Raw genomic sequence first — 27686 nt, forward strand, 5'->3', positions numbered from 1 at the left:
CACTTTTTAAGAAAGGCAGGAGAGAGAAAATAGGGAATTATAGACTAGTTAGCCTGACATCGGTGGTGGGGAAGATGCTGGAGTCTATTATAAAAGATGAGATAGCCGAACATTTGGATAGCAGTAACAGGATCGGTCCGAGTCAGCATGGATTTACGAAGGGGAAATCATGCTTGACTAATCTTCTGGAATTATTTGAAGATGTAACTAGGAAAATGGACAAGGGAGAGCCAGTGGATGTAATGTACCTGGACTATCAGAACGCATTTGATAAGGTCCCACATAGGAGATTAGTGGGCAAAATAGGGCACAGGGTATTGGGGGTAGAGTGCTGACATAGATAGAGAAGTGGTTGGCAGACAGGAAACAAAGAGTAGGGATTAACGGGTCCCTTTCAGAATGTCAGGTAGTGACTAGTGGGGTACCGCAAGGCTCGGTGCTGTGACCACAGCTATTTACAATATACATCAATGATTTGGATGAAGGGATTCAAAGTAACATTAGCAAATTTGCAGATGACACAAAGCTGGGTGACAGTGTGAACTGTGAGGAGGATGCTATGAGAATGCAGGGTGACTTGGACAGGTTGGGGGAGCGGGCAGATGCATGTCAGGTGAAGTTTAATACGGATAAATGTGAGGTTATCCACTTTGGTAGCAAAAACAGGAAGGCAGATTATTATCTAAATTGCGTCAAGTTGGGAAAAGGGGATGTACAACGGGATCTGTGTGTCCTTGTACATCAGTCTATGAAAGTAAGCATGCAGGTACAGCAGGCAGTGAAGAAAGTGAAAGTTGGCCTTTACAACAAGAGGAATTGAATATAGGAGCAAAGAGGTCCGTCTGCAGTTCTACAGAGCCCTAGTGAGACCACACCTGGAGTATTATGTGCAGTTTTGGCCCCCTAATTTGAGGAAGGACATTCTTGCTATTGAGGGAGTGCAGCGTAGGTTTACAAGGTTAATTCCCGGGATGGCGGGACTGTCATATGCTGAGAGAATGGAGCACCTGGGCTTATACACTCTGGAGTTTAGAAGGATGAGAGGAACATCTCATTGAAACATGTAAGATTGTTAAGGGTTTGTACACGCTAGAGGCAGGAAACATGTTCCCGGTGTTGGGGGAGTCCAGAACCAGGGGCCACAGTTTAAGAATAAGGAATAAGCCATTTAGAACGGAGATGAGGAAACACTTCTTCTCACAGAGAGTGGTGAGTGTGTGGAATTCTCTGCCTCAGAGGGCGGTGGAGGCTGGTTCTCTGGATGTTTTCAAGAGAGAGCTAGATAGGGCTCTTAAAAATAGCGGTCAGGGGATATGGGGAGTAGGCAGGAACTGGGTACTGATTGGGGATGATCGGCCATGATCACATTGAATGGCAGTGCTGGCTCGAAGGGCCGAATGGCCTACTCCTGCACCTATTGTCTATTGTCTATTCCCCCTCTTCTTTCACTTCAACTTATTTTTCTGCAGCCATATTTCTGGCTAAACTTCTGGGCATAGCCTTTCTACTGCCCACTCTGGTGAAGTGAAGAAAGGGAACAAGGGAACAGTGGGTGTGGTTTGTGGTAAAGGGTAAGGCAGCGAAGGTTTTTGGGGGCAGGTTAGGGCTTCTGTTCGATGGAATTGGGCTATCAAGGGCAGGGTTGGCGTATGGGAGGGAGGGGTTATGATTGACTGATGGGGGCAGCATCTGAGACACAGTGATAAGCAGAGGATCAAGGACACAGCTGTGTTGGGGCCCTGAGGAAGATAAGCAGCTAGAGGTACCTCTTCAAAGGGAACCGATCTGCCATCTCTAAGTCTTCGTGGACTGGTGTATGCTCAGGCTGATCCTGCTTATGTATCATTAACATGCTTCTCACATTCATAGTGAAGACTTGTTTTGGCACAAAGTGTTCTTGCTGTCCATCTCATTTGAATGTGTGAGCAGTTCTGCTTGTGCATGCCTGACATGTACAGAACAAAGGGAAGCAAAAACACAAGCTTCAGACGGAAAACAGTGTGTACAATGTCATCGGTTTCTAGATAAAACTCTCTCACATCAAATAATAAAATTTCCGAACCAGATTTAAGTATCACCTTTTTTACCTCAAAAAGTTCCGAACATGAGGCAAAGGAATCATTTGGATGTGTAGTTACCATGGTAAATTAGCAATTATTAGTCAATTTGTAAGATCCCATACAATGCTATGTGGTAAAGGAATCAAAATTAGGAGGAAATTCAGTTCATAATGTCCATGCCAGTAATCTACTTTATCAGTGGGAGGATATATTTATTGAGAGAACATTAGGTTCTCTTCTTTTAAATACTGTTACAATATATTTTTGAGAGATCAATTTGAGATATTGCAGGAAGCTGAAGCACTCAAAGGAAATCCAGGCGGTCACAGGGACAATTTGGAAAACCCACACCGACAGCACTGGAGGTCAGGATTGAACCTGGGTTGTTGGTGCTATGAGGCAGTAACTCTACTAACAGCACCACTACGCCACCCTAATGTTTCTCTGCAACAGCTCACCAGGGCATATTTGACAACATTAGATGCTGCTGCACCCGCTGAGTTTCTCCAGCAATTTTGTGTACCTTTGACAACATTGCTGTTTGGTTGAGAATGTACAAGGCATGGTTAGTAAATTTGCACATGACACCAAAGTGGGCAGTGTTGGAAAGAGCAAAGATGGTTATCAAAAAAATTACAGTAGCATCTTGATTAGTTCAACAAGTGGACTGATAAATCCTTAATGGAGTTTGATGTAGATGCGAGGCGTTGCATTTTGGGAAGTCAAACCGGGGCAGGACCTTCACAGTGAATGGTAGGACTGAAGAGTATTGTAGAGCAGAGGAATTAAGAATGCAGGTATATTGTTCTTTGGATGTGGCATTTCCGCTTGGAGAGTCTGCATCCTGCGGGCATGAACATTGAATTCTCCCAATTTTGTTAGCCCTTGCTGTCTCCTCCCCTTCCCCAGCCCTCGGGCTGTCTCCTCCCATCCCTCAGCCCTCGGGCTCCTCCTCCTCCTTTTTTCTTTCTTCTCCCTGCCTCCCCCATCAGTCTGAAGAAGGGTTTCGGCCCGAAACGTTGCCTATTTCCTTCGCTCCATAGATGCTGCTGCACCCGCTGAGTTTCTCCAGCATTTATGTGCATCTTCACAGATGCATAAGTTGGTTAAGAAGGCTTTTGGCACATTGTCCTTCATCAGTCAGGGTATTAAGTATAGAAGTTGGGATGTTATGTTGTACAATACATTGATGAGGCCATATAGGTATTTGGAGCAATGTGTTCAGTTTTGGTCACCCTGCTGTAGGAAAGATGTTGTTAAGCTAGAAAGAGTGCAGAAAGATTTACAAGAATGTTACCAGGACCCGAGGGGTTGAGCTATAGGGAGAGGTTGGGCAGGCAAGGGCTTTATTCCTTGGAGAGTAGGAGGGTGAGTGGTGATCTTATGGAAGTGTATAACATCGTGATGGGAATAGATAGGGTGAATGCACAAGAGTCTTTTATCCAGAGTAGGGGAATCAAGAACCAGAGGACATAGGTTTTAGGAGAAAGGGGAAGATTTAATAGGAAACTGGGGGGCAACTTTTTCACATAGAGGGTGGGTGGAACAAGCTGCCAGAAGACGTATTGAGGCACGTACTACAATGATATTTAAAGAGATTTGGACAGATATATGGAAATATAAGGTCTAGACGATTATGGGCCAAACCAGTGTAGATGGGACATTTTGGTCAACAGAGGCAAGTTAGGACAAAATGCCTGTTTCCATGCTGTATGAACCTATGACTAACATCTCTTCAATCAGGCTTCTCACAACAATGTGAGGAGGATTGAAGGGACAGGAGAACACCACAACTTCCCAATGCCCTTCTAAATCACATGCTCTCTTAACCCGGATCTATTACCTGCAAATTAAAAGTAATGAAAATCCCATTGAACAGCCCAGTGAGAATTACTAATGGGAGCGACCACATGGAACTATCATGTTGGAAATGAGATAGAAGGACATTTCTTGTTAACAAAATGCACCCATCACTTCACAAGGTAAAGTGTATATAAACCAGACCACACACTTTATTGTACAAAGACCACATAACACAACTTGAATTTACATAAGAAATTAGAAATGTTTACATCAAATGATTTAATTCTGAAACAGGCTATAAGATCAAGGTATGCTACAACACTTTGTCATACAAAATGTACAAAACATCCCATACTAACTAGACAGGTTCTTGAGTTGCACTTTCCACAGCTTAACACTCATTATAAAAAAGTACCAATTTGTGTGTTTTTGTTAAGAAGCGAAGAAGGATTTCTCTTCAGGTCACTTCTGTTATTGAAGCAGAGTGGTTCTGTAAGAGGACAAAAAGGAAAAGGTTTTGTAAATGTTTCAGCAGCTGCAGTAATGGAATTCAGGTCAAATAGCTATATGCACACTGCAAACACTTTTGTCCAGTGGGGTTTCCATTTGAAAATAAAACTTGCATTTGGACAGTCTTTCAAAAGCTCAGGCTGCATGTTGCAGTTAAGGAAGTGCATTTGAAGTGGATTGAAACTGGTCGCAAAGGTAATTTTTGCACAGCAAGCTGACACAACAAGCAATGTGCTAAGGAGAAGACTACTTCTTTTCAGTGATAATAGTTGTGGGATAAGTATTGACGAGAAAATTGAGAAAACATCCACAGCGAATCTTCAGAAGAGTGTAAGTGACCCTTTCCATGCATCTGGCAGTTGCTTCATCCAAAGCACTGCTCTTCAATAAAAGTGTTTTAGTTCAAGCCTTTGATGTGGTACAAACTAACATCTTCGAAGTCAAGAGGAAAGGCTGCTATCTACAGAGCCATCATCGTAGATTAAAAAGGGTGTATTATTTTGGAAAGCTAACCAAAGCAAAATTGCCGTGCAATCTATTTTATCACAGTACAAAACACTTGGTGAGAAACCTTAACCACTGGCAGAATATTTGTAATGTGCATGTATTAAAGAAATTCACTCATAGTGGACAAACAACACTGCGGCAAAGGCCTGTGAAGGGGGAGAGAATTGTTGGTGTAAAAGGGTTATACACAAAAAACAGTATGACAGACATTTCATGTGTTAGAACAGACTGAAATAAGGTCCAAAGTTTTCAAAGATACTTTCGAACAAGATTGTTACACTTAATCACAAACAAAGTGTTTTAGGGATGAGTATACAATATCTCCAGCTGCATAAACAACAGGGGAGAACATTATTTTGATCATGATGACTTTTATTAGACAAGGTTGTATTCAACTCTGTGCATGGACTTCAGTGGAAACAATGGCAGAGGAGGTGGAAACAACCAGCAGGTGATTCCAGCTCGTGCAGGCAAGACAAACGTCTCCCCAAGACACGTACAAGCTGGGAGACAAAAGCCTCAGATGATGCCTTAAACAATCCCTTAAACTATCAATTTAGTCATGAACAGATTGTAATGTTGATTGCATAATGAACTGTTTTGAGTATTTGGTCACTGGTCAAGCGCAGGGGTTATTCAAAAGTAGATCCATTTTCAGCAGCAAATTCAGAAGATGTTTTTTTGCCCCCAAAAATGACTAATCCATGTGCCTGAATGATGCTGGGTGTTTGAGTTAAGGAATGTTATTCTTACAGCACAGGAGGAGGCCATTCGGCCTGTCAAGTTGTTTCTGGTGCTTGAAGAACTAATAGTGTGGCAGACAGGAGGAGGCTGGAGGGGCCTTACAGTGCTAACTTCAACCTTAATGACCCAGCGTTTTTAAGAAGGAACTGCAGATGCTGGAAAATCGAAGGTACACAAAAATGCTGGAGAAACTCAGCGGGTGCAGCAGCCTCTATGGAGCAAAGGAAATAGGCAACGTTTCGGGACGAAACCCTTCTTAGGGATTCGGCCCAAAACGTTGCCTATTTCCTTCGCTCCATAGATGCTGCTGCACCCGCTGAGTTTCTCCAGCATTTTTGTGTGCCTTTAATGACCCAGGGCCTGGATCTTATGTTCATTGGCCATTTGGAGGAGCAGGAAGGAGAACAGTTGGAGAATTTTGACAAGACCATTGTGAATTGCCAATTGGCCTGTGCCATTCCCACAGCTACATATTGAGGTGAGAAAGAGGGACAATGACTGTGACAAAAAGCTAAGATCACAAGGCTCCCACGGCGTGAAACTGGAATTGAACAGCGGCGCACCATTAAATCGGTCGCTGATTTTACATTGTTTCCAAATTGATTTCCCCATTGGCCTTTACAGAAGCGATTCAAGACTTGTATTAACCTTTGTGGCTTGACATAGTATAAGAATATAATAAAGCTGAAATCCAGTCCAGGTTGTCAGTGATGCCCCAGCCTAGTACAGGAAATATGTATAGGAAATTCATGGGCATCCTAACTTCATTACTCTGACATGTACCAAAGATGGGCACGTCCTCCAAGGTTGAAGTTCATTCCAGTGTTGTTAGATGTAGGGAAGAGAGACTGTGAGGAAAGCTTTGCTGGCACTAGTTAGATGACTTTAGATGCTACCTGATTCTTAGTCATTGCATCCTTCCTCATTTCGCTTAGCACAGACTAGGCCAAATGTGTGAACCATAAACGGAGCAAATGTGAGTAGAAAAGACAAAAGCTGTGCATTTCATTGTGATCTAAGATATGTTTACTTAGCCAGTGTGCATTAATTGATACCTCCAGCATAAAGTCACCATGAGGGATGTAGATATTTTTGGTTTTCTTTTGTGTTTGCTCAAATGTTGGTACAGAGTGGGTCACTATAAGCAGTTTAGAATTCATACTGCTCAGGGACCACACCAGCTTGGCCCGGGAATCAGAGAACTTCCAACAAAAATTTGCCCTGGATTTTCAACTGGTAGCACTCCCTGCCACATGCTCCTGGGGACGGACATAACAGAATGGAGGGCAGGGTGAAATGTCATCAGGCCCTTGGCAAGATGGCATTTGCATGCACACTCACGCGCCCCCTGTTTTCACTGGGAGATGAAAGCACCCATGCGAATCACCTTTGCGACCTAATCACCTGAAACAGAAAGAAAGCCCTGCCTCAAACAGAGGAAAGTATTTTTTTTTTAATTGTGAGCAGACAAGTGACTTACCTGCTTTAATCCCCTTGCTCAGGTTTTGATATCAACTTTGGTGTATTTATGCCAATAAAGGGAAAATCTTTCAGAGCCCCAGTGTTAATTTCAAACACGTGGCAATAATGTTTAGCTTGGCTTGACATGGAGTGAAGGTCCCCTACTCTAAGCAACAACATTAATCTTTAACTCAGCATGGGGAGGGATATCTCCCTCCTCATTGCACAAGTTGCACAGTCTTGTACCATACTTTGTATCCACTTTGATTGGGATTACCCAAGATCATCAGGTTTGGACTTTAGGTGGAAAATATTTTCACTTCTTAATTTTGATTGTCATTAAATTCTGGATTCTCCGAGAGGAGAATAGGTTTTTAGCCAAACTTATCATCGCACTTATCTGTGCAAACTAAAGATGTTCTTATTAATTTGAAAATAATTCATCAATTAAAACCTCGTTCATCAATAAATGGAGTTTTAAAAGATCCAGACTAAAGCACAGAAGCAGACCATTCAGCCCTGCTGGTCATTACTAGGACTGACACTGCATATTTGTATGCTCGATGAGACTAAGTGGAAGTTGGGCGATCGTTTCGCCGAACACCTCCGCTCAATCCGCAATAACCTACCTGAACTCCCGGTGGCTCAGCACTTCAACTCCCCCTCCCATTCCGACCTCTCTGTCCTGGGTCTCCTCCATTGCCAGAGTGAGCAACACCGGAAATTGGAGGAACAGCACCTCATATTCCGCCTGGGTTGCTTGCGTCCGGATGGCATGAACATTGAATTCTCCCAATTTTGCTAGCCCTTGCTGTCTCCTCCCCTTCCTCAACCCTCGAGCTGTCTCCTCCCATCCCCCCCCCCCCCGGGCCCCTCCTCCTCCCTTTTTCCTTCCTTCCCCCCCCCCCCCCCCCCCCCACCCCCCATCAGTCTGAAGAAGGGTTTCGGCCCGAAACGTCGCCTATTTCCTTCGCTCCATAGGTGCTGCTGCACCCGCTGAGTTTCTCCACCATTTTTGTGTACCTTCGATCTTCCAGCATCTGCAGTTCCTTCTTGAACACTGCATATTTGTATCCTACTGTATTATAACCTATCACTGTGTCACCTGCTTTGGGCTTAAAGATCCCTCATGTGAGCTCAGTCTTAATGCAGTTTAACCGGACTGTACATAGCTGCAGCACTGTGACATAAGCACAAGTTTGTGGGAAGAGAGGGAGCTGGGGTGTGGTGAGATGGTTTTATTTTGTGAAGCTAATTTTTTCACATTTTTTCCGCAAATGCCCAATTATAAACACAGTCTAAATGGCCCCTGATTCACCAGTATTGTGATAAATAGTTGAAGAGCATCAGTTCTGCTGAATAGCCATACATCCAAATGTCCAGTCTATCAGCTTGAAAGAGTACCACCCTTAGCAGCTTACTGGGGGGAGAAAGAGTCTCCAGTATCATTTGTGTGGAGAAGCATTTCCTGGTTCTCACCGACAATAGACACAAAATGCTGGAGTAACTCAGCGGGGCAGGCAGCATCTCTGGATAAAAGGAATGGGTGACATTTTCGGTTGAGATCCTATCTTCACTCAGGGAAGAAGGAAACGAGAGATATGGAAGGGTAAGGCATGAAAAACGAGAGAGTAATGGGGACAAAGATCAAGGAAAATGTAGAATAGATCATTGTTAGCCAGGGGAAGGTGACATTTTGTATCTATCTTCAGTGTAAACCAGCATCTGCAGTTCCTTCCTACACATTTCCCGGTTCTCAACTGAATGGCTTGGCTCTGATTTTAATCTGACACTCCCTTGCTCTATATTCTGCTACCTACAAAAATAGTTAATTGTCTATCTACCCAAGATAGACACAAAATGGTGTAGTAACTCAGCGGGATAGGCAGCATCTCTGGAGAGAAGGAATAGGTGACGTTTTGTGTTGAGACCCTTCTTCAAACTGAACTACCCATAGGGTCCATCTACCCATCTGCTCCTTAAATCATCTGAAACACTGTAGTCATATCACTCTTTCAAATACTTAAGAGAATGACTTTATAATATAATAAAATTGCTTGCACTGCTATAGTCCCATCCATGTCTCTTTCTGGATATTCCAAAGGATGTGCACCCAATTAAGTACTTTTGAAGAGTGGACACTGTTCTGTATAAAGCGGAGCAACCAATATAGACACAGGAATCCCTGACAATGGACAAAGATCGTCAGTAACGCTGAATGCTATTGGATTTTATCTCCTTTGAGAGGGCATAATTTAATATCACACCCAAGAACCGCACCTCAAACATTTTCTCATTATTGCACTGTATGTCAACTGAGATGTTGGTGCTCAAACCTGAGGAGGTGGACGAACTAACAGTCTTCAGACATATGTGAGGGAATACTAACCATTTAAACCACAGTTGACATGATAAGACAACTTCCGTCCTTAAATCATTCTGTTTGGTAAAATGAACCAGGGCAACGCTAACATAGCAGAAATAAATAGGTCAACATTTAACAAAACATTGCAATACTGAAGCAGAAAAATGCCAATTGCCTGTGGCCATCACTAGGATTAGGTCTTTGTTTTGCCCGCTTGGGTGATTGCACTGAAACTACGACAAGAACAGGCAAACAGTTCAGCACCAAGGTTCATAGAGAAGACCAAGCCAAGTGTGAACAACCAAGGCAACATGGCTGAAAGCACAGTAAAATCTAGCTAGAGGAAGCAAACATAGGTTACACAGTGCCAGATTCACGTGGAACACAAGAAGAAGCCCATCAGCTGAGAAGCACCAGAGGCAGACACGCAGAGCATAATCTCGTACAACACCAGACGTCCAAACTCTGGAGCTCACAATGGAGCCCTGTCCTTGGGTATATACCTCCTGTTGACTTGGGTATCTGGCTGGTCCTGGAAAATGACCCTGGGACGAAACACCCCCTCTCGGGGGGGCTGTCGATGTCTCCCACCTTGCTGTCATGCCGGCATTAAGGGAAGAAGAGCCACGTTGTAAGATCAGTGTTACAAGAACAAAATACCGTGAAACAGTGACTTATTCACACTTTGTTCAATTTTGTTTACCCTGGTCCATATTGTCTTCCCTACTTCCAGAAGCAGGGTGAACACTTTCTGGAATGCCTCTGTTGAGTGCACGAGTGTGATCTAACCATTACTTGTCACCTTAATTGTCTCTGCCATTCTGACCTCCTTGCCTTGGCCCTCCTATACTTTTCCAACAAAGCTCAACATAAGCACAAAGAACAACATCTCATTTAACAATGAGACATATTGCAGCCTTCCAGACTCAAACCAGAGTTCAGAAGTTTCAGGTGATGATTGTGGTTTTCCATTTGTACTTCTTGTCCCTTCTTTTGATTCTTTAATGATTCCAATGTCACTTGCCTTTGACCCCTCACCTTCTATTATTTAACCGCTACTGCTTTCCTTCCTCTCAAACGGTCCCTTTTACTCTTTCCTTGCCCTACTCCCCCCGTTCATCCTCCAGCATTTTTGGCATCTTAAAAGCCTACTTTAATCTAACTTCTTCCAGTTTAATAAAAAAATGACAGATGTTAAGTTTGTTTCATACTTCATTGATGTGTGAACTAACTAGTATTTCTGGCATTACTTTTGCTTTTATATAAGATCAATATTTTGTTTAAACATTCAATTTTAGGATGCTAGCATCACCGAAAAGGCAGTGCCTATTGCTCATCTGCAATTGCCCTGGAGTGCATTGCTATGCCATTGCAATTGCTGATTACTGACAGAACAGTCTCGGCCACTGAGATAGAGGTGAGGATGATTCACTGCAAGCTTGCAATTCTGAAACACTTTTCAAAGAAAGGAATAAAAAGATAAACTATAGCAAGTTCTGATCACAATTGCATCATTTTTCCAGGCAAATGCAGTTGGTGGAGGATATTGCATATAAATCCCCTGCACATAATCCATGCTGGGCAGCAAACATGACATAGCTAGTGCAACTGCTGCCTCACAGCTCCACTGACAGACTGTAGGTTCAACCCCAAAGTCCAGTGGCGTCCATATAAAATTCCTCAGGGTGAACCAGTTTTCTTCCACATCCAAAAGACAAGTGGGTTGGTTGATTGATTGCTACTGAAAATAGTCTACATAGTGCATAGTTAAGTTTGAATCTGGGAGTGACGTTAATAGCCATGAGGAGAGGATAACATATCAATTTAGTTTAGTTTAGTTTAGAGATACAGCACGGAAACAGACCCTTCGGCCCACCGAGTCCGCACCAACCAGCTATCCCCGCATGCTAACACTATCCTTAACACACTAGGGACAATTTACAATTTTACCAAGCCAATTAGCCAACAAACCTGTACGTCTTTGGAGTGTGGGAGGAAACCAGAGCACCCGGAGAAAATCCATGTAGGTCACGAGGAGAACGTGCAAACTCCAAATAGACAGCATCCATTGTCAGGATTGAACCCGGATCTCTGATGCTGTAAGGCAGCAATTCTACCGCTGCGCCATCATGCCATCCTGTAATTACATTACAATGTAATGCAATATAATGTTGCTTGCTGGTTGGTGATTGGAAGGGCTTGATTTTGTGCTACATGGCTCCATGATAAGGGAATTACTCAATCATCGTCATTCTAGCTTGCTGCAGTAGTGTCATTATCTGCAACCATTCAGGTGAGCATCAATTACATTGTCGTGGGCCAGAAGTGACATGTGCCCTGGGGAGATAAGAACAGGAGTGAGCCTGATGAGTTATTATGATCCAATGGTTTCATGGTTACTAATACTCATCCTAGCTTTTAAATTACTGCTCATTTAGCAAATCTAGCTGCCATGAAGGATTTAAATTCACATCCATATGGATAGTTAATATAGACCTCTAGTTACATAGCCCCTCTGCTTCCACCTCCCTTTGTGCACTCAACCCTAATGCTACATGGTACTCTCACTTCTTGAGAATCATTTACAGAAGTCAGAGACTGTAATTCTGAAGTAAGAGTTTGTGCAAGGGAAACTAATTTCTTTATTTCCAGTTTCATTGTGGAGATTAATGTCTGGTATTCCTGAGCAATATAATAATTGAGCCCATATTGAAAAGTTATCAAGACTCCAGCAAATTGGATCAGAATGCTGACAAAGAGAATGCCATGCCCTTAAAAATGTCCTGTAAATATAATCAGCCAGAAAGGTTTTTTTTTTAAATACTTGGCTGGATGCATGCACTTCTGCTAAAGGATGGGAAATAGGGCATGTAGCAACAAGAGTCCAAAGAGAGTAACAAGCAGTTATTCATCATTTCTGAGTTCTGCCAGTAGTTCTGCAGCAAACAAATTAAATTTACTCAGGTTTGTTCTGAACGTCGCTGCATATGGGCCTAAATGGACTGAAATTCCAAACTAGCTGGCTGTTATTTACCATTCTTCACTGGTGGACTACAGATGGAGCCTAGCAACAGAGGATGTATTTACTACAATTACTGTGTAATCTGCTCGCAGATCCCGTGGCAGGCTAAATGTACTGCAGGATTCATGAACCCATTCATTTCCAATCAGGTCTTACCACAACGAGGAAGAAAAGTAATTACATTTACATGTTTTTAAATTAGTCTGAAGAAGGCCCAAGTCATAATCTGTGCATTCCCTCCATAGATGTTGCCTGGCCCATTGAGTTCTTTCTTTGTTTTTTGGTCATGCTTTTAAATTACATGAGTTTGCTGTAAAGCTATAAAGTACTTAAAAGCATTAAAAAAAATTAAGGTTAATTCTTTCTAACTTGTTAGTCATCGATTTTATTTTTACTAGATATAAAAGGCGGCTGAATGTCAGGACCTGGGATAGAAATTGGTTGTTTCGTCGATGTGTTATTGTTGCCCATCAGGCGTTGTCTCACCGGCTTTGTAGATGGGACTTCTTCTGCCCCACCCATGTGGCCCAAGATGTTAGCACAATGCCCTGGTACCAAGGGAGCCTCACCAATTAGCTAGAACAAGTCTTGGTCCAGCAGGTTCTTCTCACTGGAAACACCCATGATATGCACAGGTCACCATCTTAGTGACATGTGGGTGGTCATTCTGCTTTGTAAAAATCTAGATCATTCATCATCAGTGTTTTTTGATTGTATGCCACATAGTTTCATTCAAACACATTGACGGTACACCACGGAAACAATAAACATCTCATCTGTGCCTGCAATTACACTCCACTTTAGTCTCTTCCTATCAACCTGCATTTAAATCCATGATCATAACCCTTCTCCCTCATGAGATTTGGGGCTCCACTTAAATATCTCTGAGCAAAACACAAAAGATGCTGGAGGAATTCCGTGAGTCAGGCAACATCTTCCGATTTAACCCTCCTCACCCGTATCCACCTAACACTTGCCAGACATGGCGTACCCATAGCTCTCTTTTCCAACTTTCCCTCGCCAACTACTGTCAGTTTGAAGAAGGGTCCCGACCCGAAACATTGCCTGTCCATTTCTTCCAAAGATATTGCCTGACCTGCTGAGTTCCTCCAGCATTTTGCGTTATACTCAAGATTCCAACATCTGCAGTTCCTCGTGTATTTAAACATCTCTGTTATTCACCTGTCTTATCTGGAAGGCCTGCTGGGGTCTCTGAATGGAATTGATGAGAAGTTGTAGGGACAAGTGTTATAACTGTTGTAGTTGAGGGAGTAGTGCCTGGGAAGAGGGTGGGTTGAATGGGAAGAGATGAATGAACCGAGAAGTTGTGTAGAGGGCTGTCTCTATAGAAAGCATACAGTGCCCGCCATAATGTTTGGGCTCATTTATTTATTTGCCTCTGCACTCCACAATTTGAGATTTGTAATAGAAAAAAATCACGTGGTTAAAGTGCACATTGTCAGATTTTAATAAAGGCCATTTTTATACATTTTGGTTTCACCATGTGGAAATTACAGCTGTATTTATACATAGTCCCCCCCATTTCATTGATTTCTGCTGTTGTGGACGAAGCCCTCACCCATATCTGCTCTGTGTCCTGCAGTTCCGCTCCCGCTCCCTCCCCCCCCCCCCCCCCACAAACGCCCTGAAAGAACAAGGATGAAGTTCCCCATGTTCTCACCTTTCACCCCACCAGCCTTTGCATCCCATCACCAATCACATCCTCATATCCCCATCCCTTTACAGTGCCCTCCACAATGTTTGGGACAAAGATTAATCATTTATGTATTTGCCTCTGTACTCTGTAAAGGGATGTGGATGTGAGGATGTGACTGGTGGTGGGATCATGTTTAAGGTGGTGGAAATTACCTATTGGATGAACTATTGGATGCAAAATCTGGTGGGGTAAAGGGTGAGAACTTCATCCTTGTTCTTTCAGGGTGTTTGTGGGGGGGGAGGATCGGGAGCAGAACTGCAGGACATAGAGTAGACATGGGTGAGGGATTCATCCATAACAGCAGAAATCAATTAAATCTGTTTTGTCCTCTTCCTAGCATTGCAGTCTTTCGATAAATCAATCAGTATTGAGCACAGTACTCAATGTCCAAACTTCAATGCAAGTTTAACATAACTTCCCAAGTTTCTAATCTTGCTCCTCAAGGGATGCAACATTGTTTTATTTTCTTAGGCCCTTTCTAACCCATGCTTTACATTGAGTACTTTGTGGTTTCTGCAACAGTACTTGCAGATCTATTTGATTTTCCAGCACATTTGGATTCATTTTCTAAATACTGTGTGTGCTCATTCATGCTTGGCTAATGTTAAATATGTTGTGCACATTTAGCATTATCAACCAGGGATGACGAAGCACACACATTACGCAGGTAGTAAAGGCACGGAGAAGATTTAACACGATCTGCCTGGGATGGATGGTTGCAGTCAGTATTCAGTATTTCAGTATTCAGTATTCCGTATTCAGTCATGGGGAGAAATGGATAGGCTGGGTTTGTTTTCCATGAGCAGAGGAACTGATAGAACTGCAGATGCTGGTTTACACCAGAGATAGACACAAAACGCTGGATTAACTCAGCGGGACAGAATGGATGACGTTTCGGGGGTCTGAGATGCTGCCTGTCCTGCTTAGTTACTCAAGCATTTTGTGTATATCTTTGGATACTGATAGAGATATACAAAAAGAAGGACATAGATAGGGTAGATTGTAAGAAACCTATCCCCATAACTGAGGCATACAAAACCAAGGGACACAGGTTTAAAGTGAGGGGCAGGAGGTTTAGAAAGGATTGGAAGAAAAATGTTGGAATGTACTGCCTAAAGGGCCTGTCCCACTGTACGAGGTAATTCAAGAGTTCTCCTGAGTTCTCCTCTGATTCAAGCTCGTGTAATGTACTTAGCGGGAACGTAGGGGCTCGTACGAGTAAAAAGTAACCATTTTTTTCATCACAAGTATTTTTATACTCGTGGACATTTTTCACAGTGGTGCAAAAACGTCATGAGTTTACCGGATTTCCCAAGTACCTACCGTTATTCATACGAGCCGCTACGTGACATCGACGAGCTCCTGCGTACCCGCTACGTACATTACACAAGCTCGAATCAGGGGAGAACTTACATTACCTCGTACAGTGGGACAGGCCTTTAGTAGTTTCCCCCTTAGTACAGCAGGTTCTCCCCCCTCCCAATAAAAGTCAGTTCAGTATAATTTATTGTCACATGTACCGAGGTACAGTGATAAGCTTTTGTTGCGTGCTAACCAGTCAGCAGAAAGACAATACATGATTACAATCAATCCATTTACAGTGTATAGATACATGATAAAGGAATAACGCTTAGTGCAAGGTAATGCCAGCAAGGATAGTCCGAGGGACATCAGAGGTAGATAGGAGTTCAGCAATTGCATTGAGTGGTTGGATAATTACACAGAAATTATGTGCACTAATTTATTCCCAGTCTCATTAGGCTTGATTGTTAGAGGAATTACCCAGTGATTCCCATAATATTTGGCCATAATATTATCATTATATGCAGCCTTACGATGACACACAAGATGCTGACTGATTTAATTTGCAAGATATAATTATGATAAATAACACTCACAGCACTATACAAATGAAAAGGCTGGAGTAACATTTCAGTGGTGAATTCCAAAAGACCAAACTCAGGTTTAGCCATCTCACAAATTGCTAAACTAATCATAATCCTTGCAAATACACAATACTTTTTACAGGTACTTCAGATGAAGATTATTTGAGTTTTGTAACTTTGCAAATTAATTCAAGCACTTTTTTAAACTTTTAATTGCAAACACATTGATTCATAAGGTAATGCAGTCTGTGTGTCTGTCCTGTTTTGTTTTGGACTGTAATCCTATTTATCCCTTCCTATGCCTACAATCAATTCCCCTTCAAAAATATTTCAATTCCTTTCAAAACGTAGTTGTAAATTTGCTTCCTTCATCCTTAGAGCAGCATATACCAGGTCATAACAATTTGTTGCATTAATAAATTCTCCCCATCCTTTTCTTTGCCAGTCTGTGGAACTGATTATTGATTTCTATCTATGCTTTCAATTGATCAGTTTTTCAGTAGACTGAAAAGGAATGCTTAGCTTGATAAAACATGTAGAGTCAAACAGAAAGTACAGGCGTTTCATTTTTAATCAAATTCAGAAGCCAAAAGGTCTTATTAATAGGGCGTAAATATTTTAACTGTCAAACTTTGAACTAAACGCTATTGATAGATGTTTAAACATTAGCGTCAAGGGGAATAAACTTTAAAAAAGGATCCAAAAATATACTGTAGCACAGTGAAGGTAGACAAAATGCTGGAGAAACTCAGCAGGTGTGTCAGCATCTATGGAGCGAAGGAATAGGTGACATTTTGGGTCGAAAACCCTTCTTCAGTCTTTTGTCTAGCTTCAATGCATCTTAACATCGGAAGCAGAATTCATCACTCGCACATTTGCCTTTTTGCCACTTACCTTGGGAAACAATTATATTAAGTTACAGAACTAGGGATCCACTGACATGAGCTATGATTCTGGGATAAACCTGGAATAGAGAGCTATGCCAGTAAAAGTGACCTGAAAGCTTCAGGATTGTGATAAAATCAGTTCATTAATAGGAAAAGGAAATCGGTCAACTTTCCCCAGTCAGGACTGTACCTTATTTTAGATTCAAGGCTGTGTGGCTAACACTTAACTTAAATGGCATAGCAAGCTGTTCAGTTCTACCAATGCACAGTGGAGGCATTTGCAGAGTTCACAAAACTATTTTGCCACCACCTTCCTGAAGATAGCTAGAAGTGGGCAACAAATATCGCCCTCAATTTGCTGTTCATGCCCAGTGAAAAAAATAGCAGGCTGCAAATCAAAAGTATAGCTTTCATCCAAGACAACAGTCGGCTTTGGGAGAGTGTGGTTTGAGTTACCGTTAAAGCACAGGATAATGGAGGAAATGAGCAACACCCTGAGAAGTTGGGGTGAGCGTTTGATTGGATTTCCTGTTGGATTTGCCAATTCCAAAAGAGGGAGGTTTTGCATTATCCCCATTATTTATCATTGACTGACTAAACTATGAGGTAAGAAGGGCAAATCTTGGTGGGCAAGGTAGCTCAGTACAATTCACCGTGTCTTTTAGCTTCAGTGTAAGATGATCAGTGTGGCTTACCTGTGCGCTCAAGGTTTCGAGTGGGCTCTCCACCCGAGGGAATGTCATCAATGGCACCCCATGTGGATCCTTGGGCTTCTGCTTGACAGTTGTGGTCTGTGTCCCTTTGAAGTTGTGAACAACACATATACCCTGGCAATAACAATGGAGAAATATGTCATCAGTAATGCAGCATGGAAACAGGCCCTTTGCAGCAATGAGTCTACTATACACAAACATATCTCTATATAGGGATGGTTACGGTGAAATTGTGAAAATTGTATACAATATGATACGATAGAAGTTTATTGATCCCAGGAGGGAAGTTGACCTGCCAACAGTCATAAAAAACACAAGATGCATGAAACATGAAATTAAAGTGACGAGTGGCTAGGATTGGGAATGTGCAGATTGGGGGGGGGGGGGGGGTCAGTCAGTCTACCCCACAACAGAAGAGGGGGGTGGGGGGAGTTGTACAGTTTGATAGCCACAGGGAAAAAGGATCTTCTGTGCTGTTCTGTACTGCATCTTGAAACAGACCTATGTAGAGAGAGAACTGAATGCACACAGATATTTACATGAATATCTGTTTAATATAGTTTATCGGTTTATAGTATATATCGGTTTAATATAGTTAGATATATAGAGGGGGTTAACTAGAAAAAGATCAACATATAGAGAAGACTTAAATATAAACTAATACCTGCATGGATAAAGTTAGAGAGCGATATCCTCACTGAGTTGGTTCTGTGGGGCTCATGTTGTCCACCTCCTCGTGGTGACCCTTGTCAACTGACCTCAGTCAGGTGAACGACAACAAACAGAGACAGCAGCAGTGCCGCTGCTTGGCGCCAACCCGGAGCATGCGCCCTTTTTAGGGCGGGCACCTACGGATGTTGAACCGGATGGCATCACCCTGCTGCAGACTTCTGCTGCCTCAAACGCAAGAAGAAGTTGGTTCTGTCTCCTCTCAATGGCATCTTTAATTTGACACATTTGATAGCTTCAGTAGTGTAAGGTGGACTTACCAAAAACAAAGCTACCGTGCTGCCCAGTACAAAACCTGCGATCACATCAGAGCAGTGATTGCGATATTCGGACACCCGGTTCAGTCCCGTTAGGAAAGCTGCACAGAGAGCACCCAAGCACAAGACAGGTTTGGCCAGCCTGCTGCTCTTGGTCTTTATTGTGCTGGTGATGTACATCTGGAAAAGAGCACGGTCACACACACACACAGTTTAACAGTGTGGGCACACAGCTAGATGTCGCAACAATGCAAAGTGTACAGGATGATTTGTGGTACATTCATTTAAAACTGTTTTTCATCAAATCATTTATGACAACGCATGACACAGGGGAGGCTATAACGCTAAACTGGAGTGACCCCTCAATCTGATGAAGGGTGCTGACCCAAAATGCATCTGTTTTTTTTCTCTGTTTGCTTTGTTGTTAGCTTCTCCCGGACAATAATGATCTATTCTACATTTTCCTTGATCTCATTCCCTTTGTCCTATTTTTACACCTTACACTTCCTTATTTCTGTATCTCCCTCTCCCCTGAAGAAGAGCCTCGACCCGAAACGTCACCCATTCCCTCTCTCCAGATATGCTGCCCATCCCGCTGAGTTACTCCAGCATTTTGTATCTATCTTCATTTCCTTCACCAGATGCTGCCTTAACCGCTTGAGTTCCTCCAGTTCTTTTTTTGTTTGCCCAACCTAATCCTATCTTCCAATCTTGATTCATCTCCCTTTAGATCTGCCACTGCCAGACAGAATGGTGGAAGCAGAGGACTGACAGCATTTAAGAATGGTCTAGATGCACACTGTGATCGCCTAGGCCTAGAAGGCCATGGCCCAAGCACTGGAAAATGGAATCAACAACAAATGTGTCCCCGCTGGTCAGTGTGGAGTCGGTGAATGGCTGGTTTCCATGCTATGCAACTCAATGACTAAAACTGGGAGCCATTGGCTAATTAACCTGACATCAGTGAGAAGTAAAATGCTGGAATCTTTATTAAGGAAATGTTAATAGGTAATTCCAAAAATAATAATAAAATTGGGTGGAGTGAACATGAAGTTAATGAAAATCAAAATTGATAAGTCCATTCTTTTTTTTAACTTTCAACTAAGGAGTAGCTAAGAGGGATCCAATGGATATGGCGTAGTTAAGACTTTCAAGAGGCCTTCTACAAGGTCCACAACAAAGGTTATTACATTGAATTGGATCAAATTGTATTTGAATGAATTAAACCGGAGAGGATTAAGGTAAAAAAACATGTAGGAAAAGGATTTTTTTTTTTTTTTAATTGGAGCTTGTGATTATTGGTTACCATAGCGATCAGTCGGGCCCCTGTTGTTATAACCAACACCAATAACTAGAATGAGAGGACCAAGAGTAATATATCTTGTGATACAAAGCTGGATGGACGTGTGGATTATGGATAGGATGCAGAGAGGCTCTCGTGGAATATAAACAGAATGGGTGATGTTGTAGATAGAATGCACTATGGGAACAAAAAGGTGAGATAATCACTTTAATTGAAGAAATAGAGAAACAGTATTTTTCAAATGGTGAGGATTTATGCTGAGACCTGGGAGAACTTGTCCATGAATCACTGGAAGTTAACCTGCTGAAGCAGCAAACAATAGGAAAAAAATAATCATATTTAGCCTTTATCTCAAGATAATTTGGGTTTATTGAAATTATATTTGCCTTATTGACATTATATGCAGCCTGGTGTACCGTACCTATAATATTGTAGTTGAGGCTGGGACTATCCCATCGTTTAAGAAACAGTTAGACAAGTACATAGATAGGACAGGTTTGGAGGGATATGGACCAAGTGCAAGTAAGTGGGACTGTAGCTGGGGCATTGTTGGCCGGTGTGGGCGGGTTGGGCCGAAGGGCCTGTTTCCACACTGTATCACTCTATGACTCTAAGCAGCACATTGTCCGGGGTCAACTCACACAGAGAGGTCTCGGTGAAGCACAGGGCAGCGGCTCGAGAGAATACCTTGTTTATTTGGCACAGGAGTTGCAGTTCGTCCACTTTGTTGTTGAGAGAACGTAGATTTGCACGAAATATACTCAGGAGCGGTGTGCGTGATCCTCGGCGCCGGAGTCAGGCGGGTGCTCCAGAGCGCTTCCCATGGGTCCTCCTCCGTCTCAAGACCTTGAATGCAGCCACAGCCCCGCCGATGACTATGTACAAATAATCCAGCGAGTGAGAGAAATCCAGAACTATGTTTGGAGGTACCAAATATCTGATGTTAAAGAGTACCTCTCTCATGAATCTAAAGGGACAATCTAAGGGGACAATCGTGAAGCTACCCAGAAGATATCTTGCCCACACAGTAGAACTCCCAAACAGCTTCCAAGCCCTCTTGAATGTTTCATAGATTTTAATAGATTTAGTATTAATCTCTGGTTTTGAACTTCAAACACATGGAAAAATCAATGTCTTACATCGATCCCATCAAAACCACTAAACATATTGAAGACTACCTCAATCGACTTCTTTCCTAAAAGATTTACCAGCAGTTCAGATTTTCCAAAACCATATGCATTCCCATTGAATGTTACAAAATAAGAATCCATAACCTGCCAAGATTTTGAGTGATATGATGGGATAATTAACAGTAGTATTTTGGCAAAAACACTTCACTTCCTGTGGCACCGATGATGTCTGCCATGGTGTACTGCTCCTTGCTGTTTTGTCTGTGTTTGTTCATTTATGGCGTCTGTGAAAATCCCACTAAGATCACTTTCATTAACATCAGATATTTGGTACCAAACATTGTTCTGGATTTCTCTCACTCGCTGGATTATTTGTACATAGTCATCGGCGGGGCTGTGGCTGCATTCAAGGTCTTGAGACGGAGGAGGACCCGTGGGAACGCTCTGGAGCACCCGCCTTACGGCACCGCCTGCACCCCTGAGTAGTCCGTGCAAATCTACGTTCTCTGGGTGGACGAACTCAACTCCTGTCCAACAAACCCATCTCTCCCCCCTTGCTTCCCCAGACATCTCTGTGCTGGACCCCGGACAATTCTCCATCACGGAACAATAGAAAGGAGGGGGAAAAAGAGATTCAGGAGCTTCTAAACTAACCTGAACCGGTGCAGCTACATCACGGTATTGTCTAACTCCTGTTCCCCAAACCTGGAATCTTTTAAAATAAATTGCAAACCCTTTGATTCTCCAAGGGAATTTACCTCTTTTATTCTTGCTGGATTTTACATCCCCCAAGCCTGCATGCGTGAGGCGCAAACGTAACCCGCTATTCAGGTAATGAGAGTAGAGAGTGACTTCCCAGACTCCATGATCATGGTTTTGGGGGATTTTAACAAGGCTAACCTCAGCCGTGGGCTTTCAACATCGTTACCTGTCCCACCCTGCACTCGATCTGTAATGTTCTCTGCCTGCGGCTCTGAGACTCTGCTTAAAGTACTCCACTATTGCTCCTGTAATAAAAAAAGTCAAGGATCTACTGGACTGCACTGATGGGAATGTGTTCATGGGACTACAGGCCTGTCGCACTGACCTCTGTACTCATGAAGACCCTTGAAAGACGTGCTGGCCTACCTGAAAAATATCAAACAATATCAAACAAACCCCCTGCTGGACCCCTCTGCAGTTTGCAAGTTCATAGGAACAGCCACAAGCCTTGATGCCAACTAATAGATCAGTTTGCTTGCAGTTGACGCAGTCAACCTAGGATAGACAGAAATATAACCCACTTCATCCTCCAGCTCACACCCTAGACCCCTGCAAAGGGGACCTATGCAACCCATCCCCTCCTTGTCCCCAACATCAGTCTGGCCACTTCTCCATCACTAGCAATAGAAATTGAGGAGGTGGAAAAATTATTCCGGAGACAGAAAAGCCAGAAATCTCTAGGACCGGACAACATTTCCCCCTCTACCCGAACAACTGGCATCAGTCTACACAGACATTTTCAATCGGTCCCTGCAAACCTGTAATGTTCCTGCCTGCTGCAAAGTCTCCACTATTGATCCTGTGCCCAAAAAGTCAAGGATTATTGGCCTTAAGGACTAAGCAGCACTGTGAGTCATGAAGCTGAAAGGGAAGCCCCCACCTGAAAAATCGCAGACCCCCTGCAGACCCCTCAGCATAGGCATACCGCATAGGTGGTTGACGCAGTAACCTAGGCCTGCACTTCTCCTCTAGACTGCCAGGGGACCTATGCAAGAATATTGTTTGTGGATTTTAGTTCTGCATTCAACACCATTGTGTCAGAGCTACTACACTCCAAACTCTCCCAGTTGACTGTGCCTGAACCCCTCTGTCAAGCTTCTCAAGTTTGCAGATGGCACAACCCTGATTGGACTGATTGGACTGATCCAGGATGGGGAAGAAATTGCTAACAGACAGGAAGTGGCACAGCTGGCGTCCTCGTGTCATTGCAACAACTTTGAGCTCAATGCTCTTAAGACGGTGGAATTAATGGTAGACTTTAGGAGAGCTCCCTCTCCCCTCCCCCCACTCACCATCAACAACACCACAGTCACATCTGTGGAGTCATTTAAGTTCCTTGGAACCATCATCTCCAGGGACCTAAAATTGGAGGCCACCATCGACTCCACAGTCAAAAAGGCCCAACAGAGGATGTACTTCCTGCAGCAGCTGAGGAACCACAATCTGCCAGAGGCAATGATGGTCCAGTTTTATACTGCCATCAAAGAGTCTGTCCTCGCCTTCTCCTTCATGGTCTGGTTTGACTCGGCCACCAAACATGACATCCGGAGGCTGCAGCGTATCGTTCGATCAGCCGAGAAGGTTGTTGGCTATAACCTTCTTTGAAGCACTTCCCTCTGGAAGGCGACTCCGGTTTGTCAAAGCAGCCACAGCCAGACATAAAAACAGCTTTTATCCACGAGCAGTAGCTCTACTCAATAGCCAAAAGTCTGTAGCCTAATTTTGCTCTGCTATTTTATTTCATTCTTCACATGTTTAGATTATAATGTTTTATTTTTAATTGTCTACTGTATATAATTATATACTGTATATATGTTGTTACTTGCGAGCAAAGCACCAAAGCAAATTCCTTGTATGTATACATACTTGGCTAATAGAATTTATTCAATTCAATTCAAAATAAAATGTATTCACTTCAATTCAATTCAATAGTGCACTTCAATCACAAACTCCAATGTATTACTCAGTAACATGACTACAGCTAGATTTTTTCTCTCAGTGTTCAGGTGAGACTTAGCAAGCCAATGAATTGTTCATGATGGGGTGTGCTTTTATCTGAGATCTAGCCCACAGGCATTTAAACAAAGGTGAAATACTTCAATAACCAAATACTCCATATGCTGAAAACCTTTAAAGAAAACAAGACAAAAGGGGAATAATCAACGGGCCAGGCATGTGGAGAGAGAATTTTTCAGTTTGATACCTTTTTGCACAAAACTGAAAAAAGTAAGAAGTGAAATAAATGTGAAAAGTAAGTAAGGGGAATGGACAGAGAAAATTAAAGCAGAATTTCTGTGATAGGGTCGAATATGAACCATTCCTGACTTCCACAATTTTCCTTATGTCTTTCTTCATCGTTCACTGCATCAAAAAACTTATTTTATTTATTTTTCTCAGTGCCGATGAAAGATCAACCACCTGGAGCATTGACCCTGTATCATTCTCCACCAATCCTGTCGGATCACAGGGTATTTCCAGTATTTTGGGCTTTCATTAAAGACTTCTGATACTTGAGAACAAGTGATCAAACCAATATGGATCAGCAGTGTACATTCCCAAGATCAAAGTTTGGGTGGAACATGTGTGAGATGTGAAGCCCGCACCCTACAATGGGAATCCGTCAACTGTGCGAGGAATCACAGCCTTACCGTGGCGTACAAGGCACAGTAGATGCTCAAAGATGCATCCTTCGATGGAAAGGACCTCCGTGCATTTGCGATGATATCTGGGTTGCCAGTGCAGACGCGTTCACTGGTTATGAAGCGTGAGCGGGAACGGCAGTCAGTTCCTGTGTAATTAGGTTTGCAAACTGTTATAAAGAATGGAGTCAGGCTCCCTGTGACCACTTGACCCGCGTTTACGAATATATCCGTGGCGAACAGTCCGAAGGCAAACACACCTGTGGGGGAGAAAGAAACAGCGTTTTGTGAATAGGTAATATTCCTTCCCGCATTTTGAGATTAAGCTACACGTTTACAGAGATTTCAGGGCGGCACAGTGGTAGAGCTGATGCTGTACAGTGCCAAAGATCCAGATTTGATCCTGACTACAGGTGCTGTTTGTATGGAGTTTGTACATTCTCCCCCCTTGACCGTGTGAGTTTTCTCCGGGTGCTCCAGGTTTCCTCCCACACTCCAAACACACGCAGGATAGATGGAGAAAGGCAGAAGAAGAAAAAGGGGAAATAAGAGAAAAAAATGGATGCAAAGAAAGGAGACAGATGTAGTCGGGTGAGGGGTGGAGAGGGTGAAGCTATTAGGGTGATAAGCAGGAACACAAAAGCTGCCAATGATGGAATCTTGGAGGGAAATCAAAGCCTCAGAAAATGAATAAATTAATAACAAAAAAATCAATCTGTGTCATCTTATTCAACTAATTAGTAGCTACTTAATTTGCTTGCAGGTGTTTTGAGTTTGAGGACAAGTGCCGACAGCAGCACAGGCTGTGAGTCAGAGCTGGGGTCCACTGGCATTACAAGTGAGAGGGCCGTGTGAATTCACACAAAGGCTGGGTGCAAATGTGTGGGTTTCCAGGTACGATGAATCAAAGAAACGTTGATGGCAAGTTTGTCAACCAATTAAACGTCCATTTATCAGAAACCAAATGTTCTGGCCAAGGTACAAAAATGTGAGTGCAGCTCATTCCAACCACAACAGACATATACGCCAAAATCCCATTAAATATGTAACATTATGGTTGCAAATTCCCATCACGTAGGTTTATGCTACCCTTGGCTGATAACTTCAAATGTACATGGGCCTCTTAATCAGTATGCGTGACATCAATGAGGCCCGGATCTTTGAGTTTCAATGTCTATTTAAATGAAAGAAAAAATATCTTGCATTTCCAGAACATCTTTTCATGATGAAATAAGACAGCCCAAAGCATTCTGTACATGAGGATAAAGTTTGGATCACGATCGCTGTTTCCACAAGAAACAGCAAGTAAATGATTCACAGCAAGCATTCATGAACAACATTGGTGGCCTACCAGATCCTCCCCTCCCTCTCTCAAACCCCTGCCTCCTACAAACTCAGCAAGTTTTCCAGGCTGGTGGTCTATTGGAGATTTCCAAACTGCGATTATGATTCACGCTAGACCAAAATTAATGATAATCACTAACCAAGACAAGAAGATAGAATCAAAGTTTAAGTTAGCCATGGACTGGTGAAGGTACTACAGAATGATTGATCATCATGAGGTGATCGCTAATCTGAACATTGCACATAAGTAAAATAAGCCAAATTCCCACCTATAAACCCTTCTATCCTCCCCCTCCACCCACGTCAATCTCCATCTTCTGGTTAACGGTCCTGTCAATTGAGTTTTCTTTCATAAGCTATGGAATTTTTACTCTATCGAACCTTCTCTGCTCCATATAAAGTCCAAGTTAACTGGGTTTCTGTGGTAACTCCATGAAGTTTGTTGATGGAACTCATGTTCTTCCCATACATTAAAGAAGAGTTAATTTCAATGACTCACCTATAAACCTTATTATTCTTCGGAACAGAGGACTCAAATAACAACATTCTCCAGTTACGATGGTCTTCTCCTGGCGGAGCAGATTTTCTCTTGTCGATTTTATAAAATACATTGAAATCTCACCAATGAAAATCTGCAACAGAACAACATGCACAGGATAAGGCAATGTATTAACAGTGCAGGGAAGGTGAAGAAGATTAAGCAGTTAACATTGGCAAGGTAAGGAGGCATGGGATGTGATTAGCCACTGCACAAGGGATTTAGCAAATTGATTGATGATCTCATTCAGTCATACTAGATTCTGAAAAGGACTGGCAGCAAGTGTCTCCTCAAGCTGTGGTCAAGAATAAGGGAACATATTCAAAGTAAGAGTTCACCTACGTCATTCAGACAAATGCAGAGGACAAGAGAGTCAAGAGTGTTTTATTGTTAAATGTCCCAGATAGAACAATGAAATTCTTACTTGCGGCAGCACAACAGAATATGTAAATATAGTACACTGTAAACAATATATTAAAAAGAGCAAAAAAGTTCAGTGTATATATACACACATACTCACAAATACACATATACAGAGTTAACACATACACACACACGCACACACACAAAAAAACAGAATCGTATATGTTTGAAATAATTTACACCAGAGGCAGTCAATTCTAATTCTGAGTATATTCCAAACAACTTTTGAAGAAATGGGGGGACAGTGTTAAAATGCACTTGAAACACATGATCAGCCACTTGGCAGGGGGGGGAGGAGTGGGGGGGAGGGGGGGGTTTGATAAGGCTTATTCATTCTGATACCTCAGTCACAGAGTTACATAGCACAGAAAAAGGCCCTTCGGCTCGACTCATCCTTGCCGACCAAGATGCCCATCTACTGTACATTAGTCCCGCATGCCTGCTTGACCCATATTATCTCAACCTTTCCTATCCATGTATCTGTCCAAATGTCTTTTGAATATTGTTATGGTAATAATGTCTCTGGCAACCTCTTCCATATACATACCATCCAACTGAAAAAGTAGCCCCCCCCCCCCCCCCCCCCCCCCCCCCCCCCAGGTTCCGATCATTCTTTTCCATTATAACATTAAATGTTGATTTTAATTCCCCTTCCCTGGGAAAGACTGAACACATTTACTCTATCTGTGTCCCTCATAGTTGTATATACGTCTATAAGTTTGCTCCTCATTCTACAGGCCAGGAATAAAGTCCCAGCCTGTCTAATGTCTCCCCATAACTCAGCCCCAAAAATCCTGCAGGTTCCTCGTATATCTCTGCACTCTTTTCAGCTTAATGTCATCTTTCCTACAGCTAAATTGCTAAAACTGAACACAATACTCCGAAT

The 27686-nt window shown here is 42.7% G+C and overlaps 1 protein-coding gene across 7 annotated transcripts in view; it reads right to left on the bottom strand.

Annotated features, from left to right (window-relative positions):
• Positions 1-4043: 4043 nt before the first annotated feature.
• Positions 4044-27686, bottom strand: part of plppr1 (phospholipid phosphatase related 1) — an 81757-nt gene continuing 58114 nt past the window's right edge. For 2 of the 7 annotated variants that reach the window (XM_055632418.1, XM_055632411.1), the window contains 7 exons: positions 26339-26471; positions 24505-24755; positions 18665-18841; positions 17658-17789; positions 11759-11787; positions 9954-10045; positions 4044-4353 (listed from right to left, as the gene is read on the bottom strand). In XM_055632418.1, coding sequence (XP_055488393.1) covers positions 4265-4353; positions 9954-10045; positions 11759-11787; positions 17658-17789; positions 18665-18841; positions 24505-24755; positions 26339-26471 — 903 coding nt within the window. In that variant the 3' untranslated portion in view covers positions 4044-4264. Of the gene's footprint in view, positions 4354-6965; positions 7029-9953; positions 10046-11758; positions 11788-17657; positions 17790-18664; positions 18842-24504; positions 24756-26338; positions 26472-27686 lie in introns of all 7 variants that reach the window. The other 5 variants (XM_055632413.1, XM_055632414.1, XM_055632415.1 and 2 more) reach the window with 5 other exon arrangements.

The sequence above is a fragment of the Leucoraja erinacea genome, chromosome 3 (assembly GCF_028641065.1).
Source record: "Leucoraja erinacea ecotype New England chromosome 3, Leri_hhj_1, whole genome shotgun sequence".
Taxonomy (NCBI): Eukaryota; Metazoa; Chordata; class Chondrichthyes; order Rajiformes; family Rajidae; genus Leucoraja; species Leucoraja erinaceus.